We start from the raw sequence: 9,418 nt of genomic DNA, 5'->3' as shown, positions 1-9,418 counted from the left end.
TGACCTTAGATGAATTTCTTCCCTCCTCTGAGCCTTGGTTTCTATATCTGTGGAATACAGAGTTTAAACTAGTTGAGCTCTGAGGTCCTTCTAGTCCATGAATTTGTGACTCTGTAACACTGGCTGCAGTGTTTGAATTTGTCCTTGAATCGGTTACCAGAGTATAAACAATCTCTCTTCCCCCTCAGCTCTTTCTTTCTTTGCTACTCTTCGCCCTTCCTCCTCTCTCTCTCAATTTTCAGCCTAATTATGGTTACCTCTCTGTTATTTAGAGACTTATTATCCAAGCTCATTATGAGTAATTATTCAGTCTGGAGGGGAAACAGCAACACTGCTAGTTTAATGCTTACCTAGTTAACTTAGTTAGCAATAAGTCTTGGCAAAATGATGGCATTCACAGGGTCCTGGCTTGGTGGGTGGGTGTGGGAGGCTGAGTGCTGTGCTTGGAAAGCAACAAGTTTCAGGGCACAATGTGGGGGGAGGCGAGGTCTGAGCTGCCAGTGAGTTGAGCTGTGCTGTCTGTCCAAGCTGAGGCTGGCCCCTGAGAGTGAAAGGCCGTAGATTACACAGGCTACAAGGACCTGAGGTCAGGTAGCACTTATGAAGCACCTGCTGTGTGCCAGACCCTTCGCAAGGTGTCGGGCAAACCTTATTTCTATTACCCCATATGTGGGACTTGTATATTCAAGATAATTTAGATCATTCAGCTCTCTTTGTAGTATATGTTTTGGGTATACAGTATTATAATTCAACTTTGCAGTATATATACATATTTTTTTTTTTTTTTTTTTCAGTACGCGGGCCTCTCACTGTTGTGGCCTCTCCCAATGCGGAGCACAGGCTCCGGATGCACAGGCTCAGCGGCCATGGCTCACGGGCCCAGCCGCTCCATGGCATGTGGGATCTTCCCAGACCGGGGCACGAGCCCGTGTCCCCTGCATTGGCAGGCGGACTCTCAACCACTGTGCCGCCAGGGAAGCCCATGCAGTATATTTTTATACTTTGTATATCTGTATATACTTTGCAGTATATTTGTATATACTGAAGAGTGATCACCACCATACAGTTGACCCCCTTAACCATTTCACCCACCCACCTAACCTCCTTCCCTTCTGGTAACCACTAATCTGTTCTCTGCATCTATGAGTTTATTTTGTTTTATTTTGAAATCATACGATATTTGTCTTTCTCCATCTGACTTATTTCACGTTACATAATACCTTCAAGGTCCATCAGTGTTGTCACAAATGGCAGGATTTCATTCTTTTTTTTATGGCTGAATAATATTCCAGTGTGTGTGTGTGTGTGTGTGTGTGTGTGTGTGTGTGAGTGTGAGACAGAGAGAGAGAAAGAGACATCTTTATCCATTCATCCACTGATGGACACTTAGATAATTCAACTCTTATAGTGAGTGCATTCTTCTCTTTTCAAGGAGTCCTGAAGGATTTTTGATTAGGGAAGGAGAGAGTTTCCCATTTGATGCTACTGGCTTCTGTAAGATTCTTACCCTTTTCACTAAGGGAGGCCTCAGAGTCATGGCTTTGGCAGCAGAATCCAGCTAGAAGTCAACATTGTTCAGCTTTGACTTTTTTTAATAGTCTTAGTCTATTTATGGCAAATGATGTTGGCTTTCCATGTATATAAGTGATATAAAGTTTCCATTGTAGTAAAAATAAGTGAGTTGCCATAGAGAAAACTATGGGGTAAAAAGAAGTCAGGGTGGGGACTTCCTGGCTGTCCAGTGGTTAAGACTCCATGCTTCCACTGCAGGGGGCACAGGTTTGATCCCTGATCCGGAACTAAAGATTCTGCATGCTGCATGGCGTGGCCAAGAAAAGTAATAAAATAGAAGTTAGGGTGGTACCCAGATGGGGAACACTCCCAAGGAGAGAGGAGAATGAAAAAAAGTGCATCAGGGTTAGCGACTATCTAGCCACGGGACAGGCAGACCTCCCTCCTCTTCCTCCATGCCCCGGACAGACGCTGTAATCAGGCAGGGATGTCTGCTCAATCCAAATGCTGCCTCAGAATCCTTCCTGATGCAGGGCTCCAGGCACCTACCAGGGGATCAGAGTGACCCTTCTGACCACCTTTCCCAGCCCACTGCAGCTTCTCCAAGTTTCTCCCAGGCCCCCCTGTCTAAGCCCTACTCTGACTGCTCGCTTGCTGCCTGGCACTCCCATAACCCCTGTGCCATCTCATAGACTCCCATTTCTCCTCAGTTCCTCATTGGTCCTTCTGGCCCCCTCTTGTACCAGCAGGTAAACTGAGACCCAAAGGAACGACTCCACAGCAGATTAGCAGAGAGCCACAGCCATGCTGAAACACCTTCCCTGGCTAAGCCCTGGTGGGTGCATCCCAGTGTCTGTGCAGCCTCGGGGCCCAGCAGTGGGGGGCCCTTCCCCACCTTCCTGTGGCCCATCTGAGAGTCAGAGTGCCACCCCTCCGAGGTGATATTTGTCTCTTGAAAGGATGGTCTCCACGCAGAGTATGGGTGGCAGGCTGGGGCTAGGGGTCCACAGAAGTGTGCCCGCCGTGCATCCTGAGCACCGCCTTTGCCCTCTCCCCAGGGCCAGGGGTCTTCCGTCCATACCCGTCTCCCTCTGCCATGACACAGGTCCCACAGAGATCTCAGGGCCAAGGTGTGGCCTCTGTAACCATCGTCAGGGGTTTCCCACCCCCACCAGCCAGAACTTCCCCAAGACACCAGAGAACAAAGACAGAGGTTCTGGAACGAGCAGAATGTCTGTTGTTATATCAGCTTTATTGGTGGCTTTGCGGCCCCCGCAGAGCCCTGCCTGCTAGCTCAGGCCAGCCTCTTGCTCACGCGCTCGTAGGACACACCTTCAGCGGTGGAGATCTGGAAGAAGCAGCAGGAACAGGGGGCGTCAATGCAGGGGCCCCAAGGTGACCATGGGGCCCAGAGAAGGTAGACCAGCCTCCAGTCCCAGCCCTGAGTGGGAGTGAGCCTGCTGCACTGCTTCTCTGGGCCTCAGTTTCCCAATTTGTTACAGGACTCATTGTGTGGACTCTACGTGGCCAAAGTGCTAACAGATGTTGGCGTGATGTGGCTTTTCGTGGGATAATCTTCCACCCGTCTGTCCATTTCAGTTCACCCATGCCAGGCACATCTGCACGACACCAAGCTTGTCCCCATTGTACAGATGAGAAAACTGAAGGTTAGAGAAATCAGTCACCCCTCTAAGTCTGAGGGGCCGTGCTCACCCTCTGCACCATTTAGCATTTATGGGGCCCCTGTGCTTGGTGATGGGAAGATACATTCCCTGTCCTCAGGAAGTGTAAGCGTTCGTGGAAGAGGCTGCAAGAGGATACTCTTCAGCCAAGGCCCACTGTGTGTGGTGCCCTGGGCTCCAGGCCAAGACATGCTGTCTTGGGATGTGTGCATAGCATCAGTTGGTCCAGATCCCCAGCAGAGGAAAGCAGCTTTCTTGTCAGGAGGGGTGGGTGGCAAATGCAGTTTGGTGGAAGCAGTTTTGTAAAAGGGCAGCAGTGTGAAGTGATGTGTGATTCGCATATGGGATGGATGGAAGATGAAGTGGAGGGGGAGGCCGGGGAGGAGGCTGGGGCACGGTCTACAGGAGAGGCGATGAGAGAAGGGGTGCTGGTGGTGGGTGGAGACGGAAGGAGGGGTGCTTGCAAAATGCACCCATGTTGGTGGAGAAGAAGGGAGGTATCCAGAATGACTCTGGGCCTCCAGAGATGGGAGATCTGCCACCAAGACAGCTTGTCTCTGGTGCCTAGTCTGTGTGTGTGTGCATGTGCATGTGTGCATGCCTGTGCCTGCCTGCGTTTGTGCGTGCACGTGCGTGTGTGTGTGTATATAATGGCCCTGAACTCTGGGCTCTGCTCACACCTTATAGGCTCCATGGTCAGGCGCCTCTAGGAATTAGGAAACGGGTTTGTTCCATTTGGGAAGATCAGTTCAGTTGGGCACAAATGTGCTCCATTCCCCTGCCCTGTGTTCTCCCTGCACTCATCACAGGCTGGGGAGCTTTGCCTCTAGCTTTCATCAGATTCTCCAAGAGGTCGATTTCCATCCAGAAAACAATGTATAGTCACTTATGTCATACACACACACACACATATATATACATATATATATGTATATATATACACACACACACATACACATAGATATATTTTTAAAACACTGTACATCTATTTATTTTTAGATTTTTTTTTTTTAATTAAAATGAAGGGGAGAAAGAAGACCCATTGGCCTGGGAAGAGCAGGCAGAGAATTTAGAAGTCAGCTGATGCGATCTGCCTCCACCACAAAGTAGCTGTGTGACCTTGGGCAAGTTACTTGTGTCTCTGAGACTCTATGGCTTCTCTGTAAAATGTGAGTAATGGGAGGGCACTGAGCCTCTTGGGCCACATGCTCCATTTCTCTAGACTGGACTTGAGATGAGGAAAACAAGGAAACAAGGGAGAGATGGAGAGACAGAGAGAGAGGACAAGGGGAGGCAAACCCTGCTTCCCTCATCACTTCCCTTCTGGAGGGGCTTGAGGAGGACACACCAGACCTCCCCCCGGGGGACTCTAGCCCAGGACACAGGCTCACGAAGGGGGAATGACATGTAGAAACGCCTTCCTTTTCCTCTTAACCTCACACCGTTTCTTTCACCTGGGGAAAACTTTGGAGCCCCAGGGAGAAGAGATGGATGTGAGATGAGGGCCTTCCAGGGCAGCACCTCCAACCTGTGTTTACAGAGAATGGCGTGTGGGAGGGGTCAGTCCACAGGTGTGTGAGTTGTCCCTGTCAGCGTTTCAAAAAATGTTTAATTAGTTGGCAACGTTTGCTAGACTGGAAATTTCACTTGGAAGTGCCAATTTCCAGCTTCTCTTGAAACACCAAAACATCTAGCAGCAAGGGCCTGAAGTCCCTTGTGGAAGTAGAATGGAGTGATGGCTACCCTTGCAGGGCCCACCCAGACTCCGCACTTCATTCACACTCTGGGAGGGGTCCAGATGTGTGTCCCTGAGGTGGCCGAGTGTGGGCACTGGAGTCAGACTGCCCAGAGACAAACCCCTGCTCTGTCAGAAAAACTCTGTGCCCTCTGGCCAATCACTTAGCCATCCTGTGTCTCAGTTTCCTCACCTGAGGAAAATGGGGATAAAAGTCCTTAACAGGGTGATTATGAAGGTCAAATGAGGTCACGTGCACCCAGTACTCAGCACAGAGCCTGGCCCATGGTTGGGCGAGCAGGTTGCCCATAAAACCAGCTGCCCAGAGGACCACCTCTTGGGGGCCGTGGCTGGGGGCAGAAAAGCATTCTCATTGATTTTGCCAGGAACCAGTGGGACACTCCCTCCACCAGCTTGCCATCCATGATCTCTGCAGTGTAGTTGTAGTGGGGGAAGTTCACCACCACCTTCCCACCCTCCATCTGCACAGTGGCCTGGAAGAGAAGCAAAACACAGAGTTGCAGAGCAGCCCCCAAACACAGGCCAGCCCCTCAGGGATGAAGGGCCTGCTTGCAGCCTCAGCAATCCCCCTTTAGGAATTAATTTGCCCTATAGACATCTGATTACATATATCCAAAGACATAGATAACCTGTGCAAGTCACTGAACCTTTTGTGCCTCGTTTTTGTTTGTTTATCTATTTATTTATTTATTTTTGGCTGCGTTGGGTCTTCTTTGCTGCGCATGGACTTTTTCTAGTTGCAGTGAGCAGGGGCTACTCTTGGTTGCGGTGCACGGCCTTCTCATTGCGGTCGCTTCTCTTGTGGAGCACGGGCTCTAGGCGTGCGGGCTTCAGTAGTTGTTGCGCACGGGCTTAGTTGCTCCGCGGCATGTGGGACCGTCCCGGACCAGGGCTCGAACCCGTGTCCCCTGCATTGGTAGGCAGATTCTTAACCACTGCGCCACCAGGGAAGTCCCTGTGCCTCGGTTTTCTCATCTCTAAAATAGGGGTAGTAACTGTACCTACTTCCTGGAGTTATGGGGAGGATTAAATGATTTACTATGATATATATAAAGTGCTTAGAGCAGTGCCTGGCTTGGTGTTGAGCACCCCTTGTTAACTATGGAGTCAGTTATGATCATCATTATTAGAATGATGCTGATGTCATCCAAGGGTGTTGATTGCAGCATTGTTTGTAATAGTGAACAACCTAAATATCCAACCTGTATTATCCACTGGTAAATAACCTAAAAATCTATTAATGAGGGAGTGGTAAGTAAATGATAGCATTTCCATACCATAGGATACTGTACCACCATTGAAAAAGAAGAGGCAGGGCTTCCCTGGTGGCGCAGTGGTTGAGAGTCCGCCTGCCGATGCAGGGGACACGGGTTCGTGCCCCGGTCCGGGAAGATCCCATATCTAGCCGTGGAGCGGCTAGGCCCGTGAGCCATGGCCGCTGAGCCTGCGCGTCCGGAGCCTGTGCTCCGCAACGGGAGAGGCCACAACAGTGAGAGGCCCGCGTACCGCAAAAAAAAAAATTAAAAAAAAAAAAAAAATGTGTGACAGATCCAGCAAGTGTCTGGGATATATGTGTGAAGGATTCAGCAAATGTTAACAATTTTTACTATCATTATAGTGTCGATTATTGACGGTAGCATTAAAAACTAGGAGAGGCTAAATTGCCAAGTAACTCAAGCTGTTAAAGCTGGAGGCTGGACTCGAGAAGAAGCCTCAGCTCGGGGAGCAGCCCCCGGGGACACGGTGGGGACGAAGAAGTCAGCCAGAGTCCTGGCGATGGAGGGAGGGGTGGCTAGCTGCCTCTCACCTTGAACTTCTTGCCCGTCACGGTCTCCATGTCGCACTCTTTGCCGATGGTGAAATTGTTGGTAATGGAGGGGTCCCCGGGGTAGTTCTGGGACCAGGTGAAGTTCTGCCCGTTCTGCTGCACCTCTGAGGTGATCTTGAGGTTGCGACCCTTTTCAATCCTGTCGCTGAGGAGCCCTGGGCTAGGGGACAAGCAGAGTGGCCATGTAAGAGCTGCCTACGACTTGTGGCGTTGGACATGAGCTTGCCTCCCCTATGGCAGGCTAGCCGGACAGTCGAGCACAAGCCCCATGTCGTGAGCCATGTGGCTTGGGCAAGTCACTGTCTCTCCCAGCCTCAGTGTTTTCATCCAAAAAATGAGGATAATAAGGCCCATTTCCCAGGGCTGTTACAAGGATTAAATTACAGTGATTGTGTCTGGTAAAACTCCTGGCATATAGTTAAGAATAAATAATAGCTGCTCTTCTGATGGTAGTAGAACAGAAGTTTGCTGACCTCATAAATTTCTAAAATGAATGAGACCTTCAAGACTGTCTTGAAATGCTCTTGTTTTACAGATAAAGATTCCCACATCTAGACTGTTGTAGGTGAAGCCAAGTCACTGTTCCTTCAGGGCCAGTACCAGTGATTGACTCAGAAGGGCTCTTGCCTTCCCAAGGCCCCAGGGCACACGGATCCCGCTCTTGGGGCCCATTTCCTACCAGGAGGTAGTAAGCCCTGGTCCCCTGGGGCTGTCCTCAATCTAGACAACTGCACTGCTTCACACTTAGCTAGCACACCAAGATTTCTGCAGGATTGTCAAGTCCACTGTCTCTTTGGTTCCTCACAACCAGTGCTGCAAATCGAACAGTCAGAAGAGTGGGGCCTTTGATCTCCACCCACAGTGCCTAGCACTGTAAGAGGCTCCTGTTTGCTCAGTGACTTAGGGAATGAGTGGCTTGTCAAACCTGATCTCTGTGCTCCCACCCCTTGGTCACCTCTCCCCAGGCAGGATGTGGTGACACCACTCATCATCTCATCCTCGGGTCCAGCGGGGTCTAATGACATCTGCTGCTGATGCACAGTGTGACCTTGGGCAAGCCTTGCTGAGGCGCCCCATCAGTAACATTGGGTTGGCCGTGCGTGTAGCAAGCATTCAGTAAACGTTTGAATGAATAAACCAATCAACTCTCCACCTCACCCATTACTGGCTGTGTGACCTTGCACGAGTCACTCAACTTCTCTGAGCCTCGTAGACTTTGGGTTCCCTGTGCAGAGCTGGCCGTGACAGCCCAGCCCCAGGGAGGTGCTTTCAGGAGCTCCCTCACCCAGGCGCTTCGTGAACTCGTCATAGTTGTTCTCACTCTCGATCTCATAATTGCCGGTGAAGGCCATGCTGCCAGAGAGCTGGAGGCTCAGGAGAAGAAGGATGAGGAAGATGGGCTGTGGTGCTGAGGGGTCTGGTGCCTCAGCTTAGAAACCCTCCCAGATGCTGAGGCTCAGCCACAAAGTCACCTCACTTCTCCTTCCCACCCCTGAAGAGGAAGCACTTGCAATTTTATGATGTAGGCAGGCAGCAGAAACCTGAGGTTATTCACCCTGGGGACTTGTTGGCTGGAATCCCATTGCCATGGGCAAGGCCAGGACCAGCTCTGCCACAGGGTTTGAGGTGTCATCCACCTCTGCCCAGCCCTCCCTCCATCCATGCTTCCATCTTCCCTCATTGACTCAGTCACCCCTGCATTCGTCGACCAAAGGGCCTCAGGTACCTCATTTTGGGGCCAGCACTGAGGAAGCAGTGAGACATACCCCCTTCAGAAAAGAACCTCCAGTCTGGTCCAGGGACAAAACACACCTGCAGAGAACCCCTAGACATGCAGATCTGGGGCCTGGGGCCTAGGGAAGGAGTGATGGTGTCCAGCTGGCTGGTGTAGCTTTGCATAGGAGATGGCATTTAATACAGGTCTTGAAGGAATTTGGATGTTTACAGAAGTAGTAAGGTTGGAAGAGACTGAGAATGTAGGCAGATAACATTCTAAGTTGAGGGAACAACGTGATGAAGGTGGGAAGGGCCACAATGGAAGGAAACAATGAGTTGTCTGCAGCAAAGAGCACTTGAAGGAGAATAGGCACGAGATGGGTGTAGACGGTGCGAGCAAAGGGAAGCAGCTGCCCAAGGGCCCAGGGAGCCAATCAGAGGAGGCAGTGCCAGGTGCGCTGAAGACCTGCTATGTGCCAGGCATGGGCTGGGAGCGTGGTGAATTTCACTCTATTCCAGCTTCACCACTGGGAGGGCTAGTAATTCAGCCCCCACTTCCTGTCCCTGTTCTGATTCTGGCACCACTTCACATTAAGGACTCCCATCTCCTCGGTGACAACTCCTGCCCTGCCTGTCTTGTGGGACTGCTCTCTGGATCAAACCGATTGGCCATGCAAGTATGAAGCACTTACAAAGGCCGTCACTCTTATGGTTATTAATTAAGGAAAGTTTTGCATCTGTCTCCTTTTCCAGAGTGGGCTCTCCAAGAATCCCCATCGTTTCTATCCAAAGCAGAATTCACCACAGTTGCTAACCCCCGAGACCTGGGACTGAGTGGTTTCTGAACTGGTGAAACCAGCTTTGCCACATTTTGCCAGTCTGCAATCTCCAATCTTAGAATCCCTCACCCCAGCCAGGTGTCTC

General features: G+C 50.6%; 1 protein-coding gene across 1 annotated transcript; it reads right to left on the bottom strand.

The window, feature by feature from the left end:
* Nucleotides 1-2,806: 2,806 nt before the first annotated feature.
* On the bottom strand, nucleotides 2,807-8,130 carry FABP6 (fatty acid binding protein 6; the record flags this gene model as incomplete). Its single annotated transcript, XM_079702290.1, has 4 exons — nucleotides 2,807-2,860; nucleotides 5,334-5,423; nucleotides 6,758-6,933; nucleotides 8,064-8,130. The coding sequence occupies 4 exons, from the start codon at nucleotides 8,128-8,130 to the stop codon at nucleotides 2,807-2,809; spliced, it is 387 nt and encodes a 128-aa protein (XP_079558416.1).
* Nucleotides 8,131-9,418: the final 1,288 nt, after the last annotated feature.

This window comes from Hyperoodon ampullatus (assembly GCF_949752795.1).
Source record: "Hyperoodon ampullatus genome assembly, chromosome: 4".
Taxonomy (NCBI): Eukaryota; Metazoa; Chordata; class Mammalia; order Artiodactyla; family Ziphiidae; genus Hyperoodon; species Hyperoodon ampullatus.
This window is presented reverse-complemented; position numbering and strand designations above follow the sequence as displayed.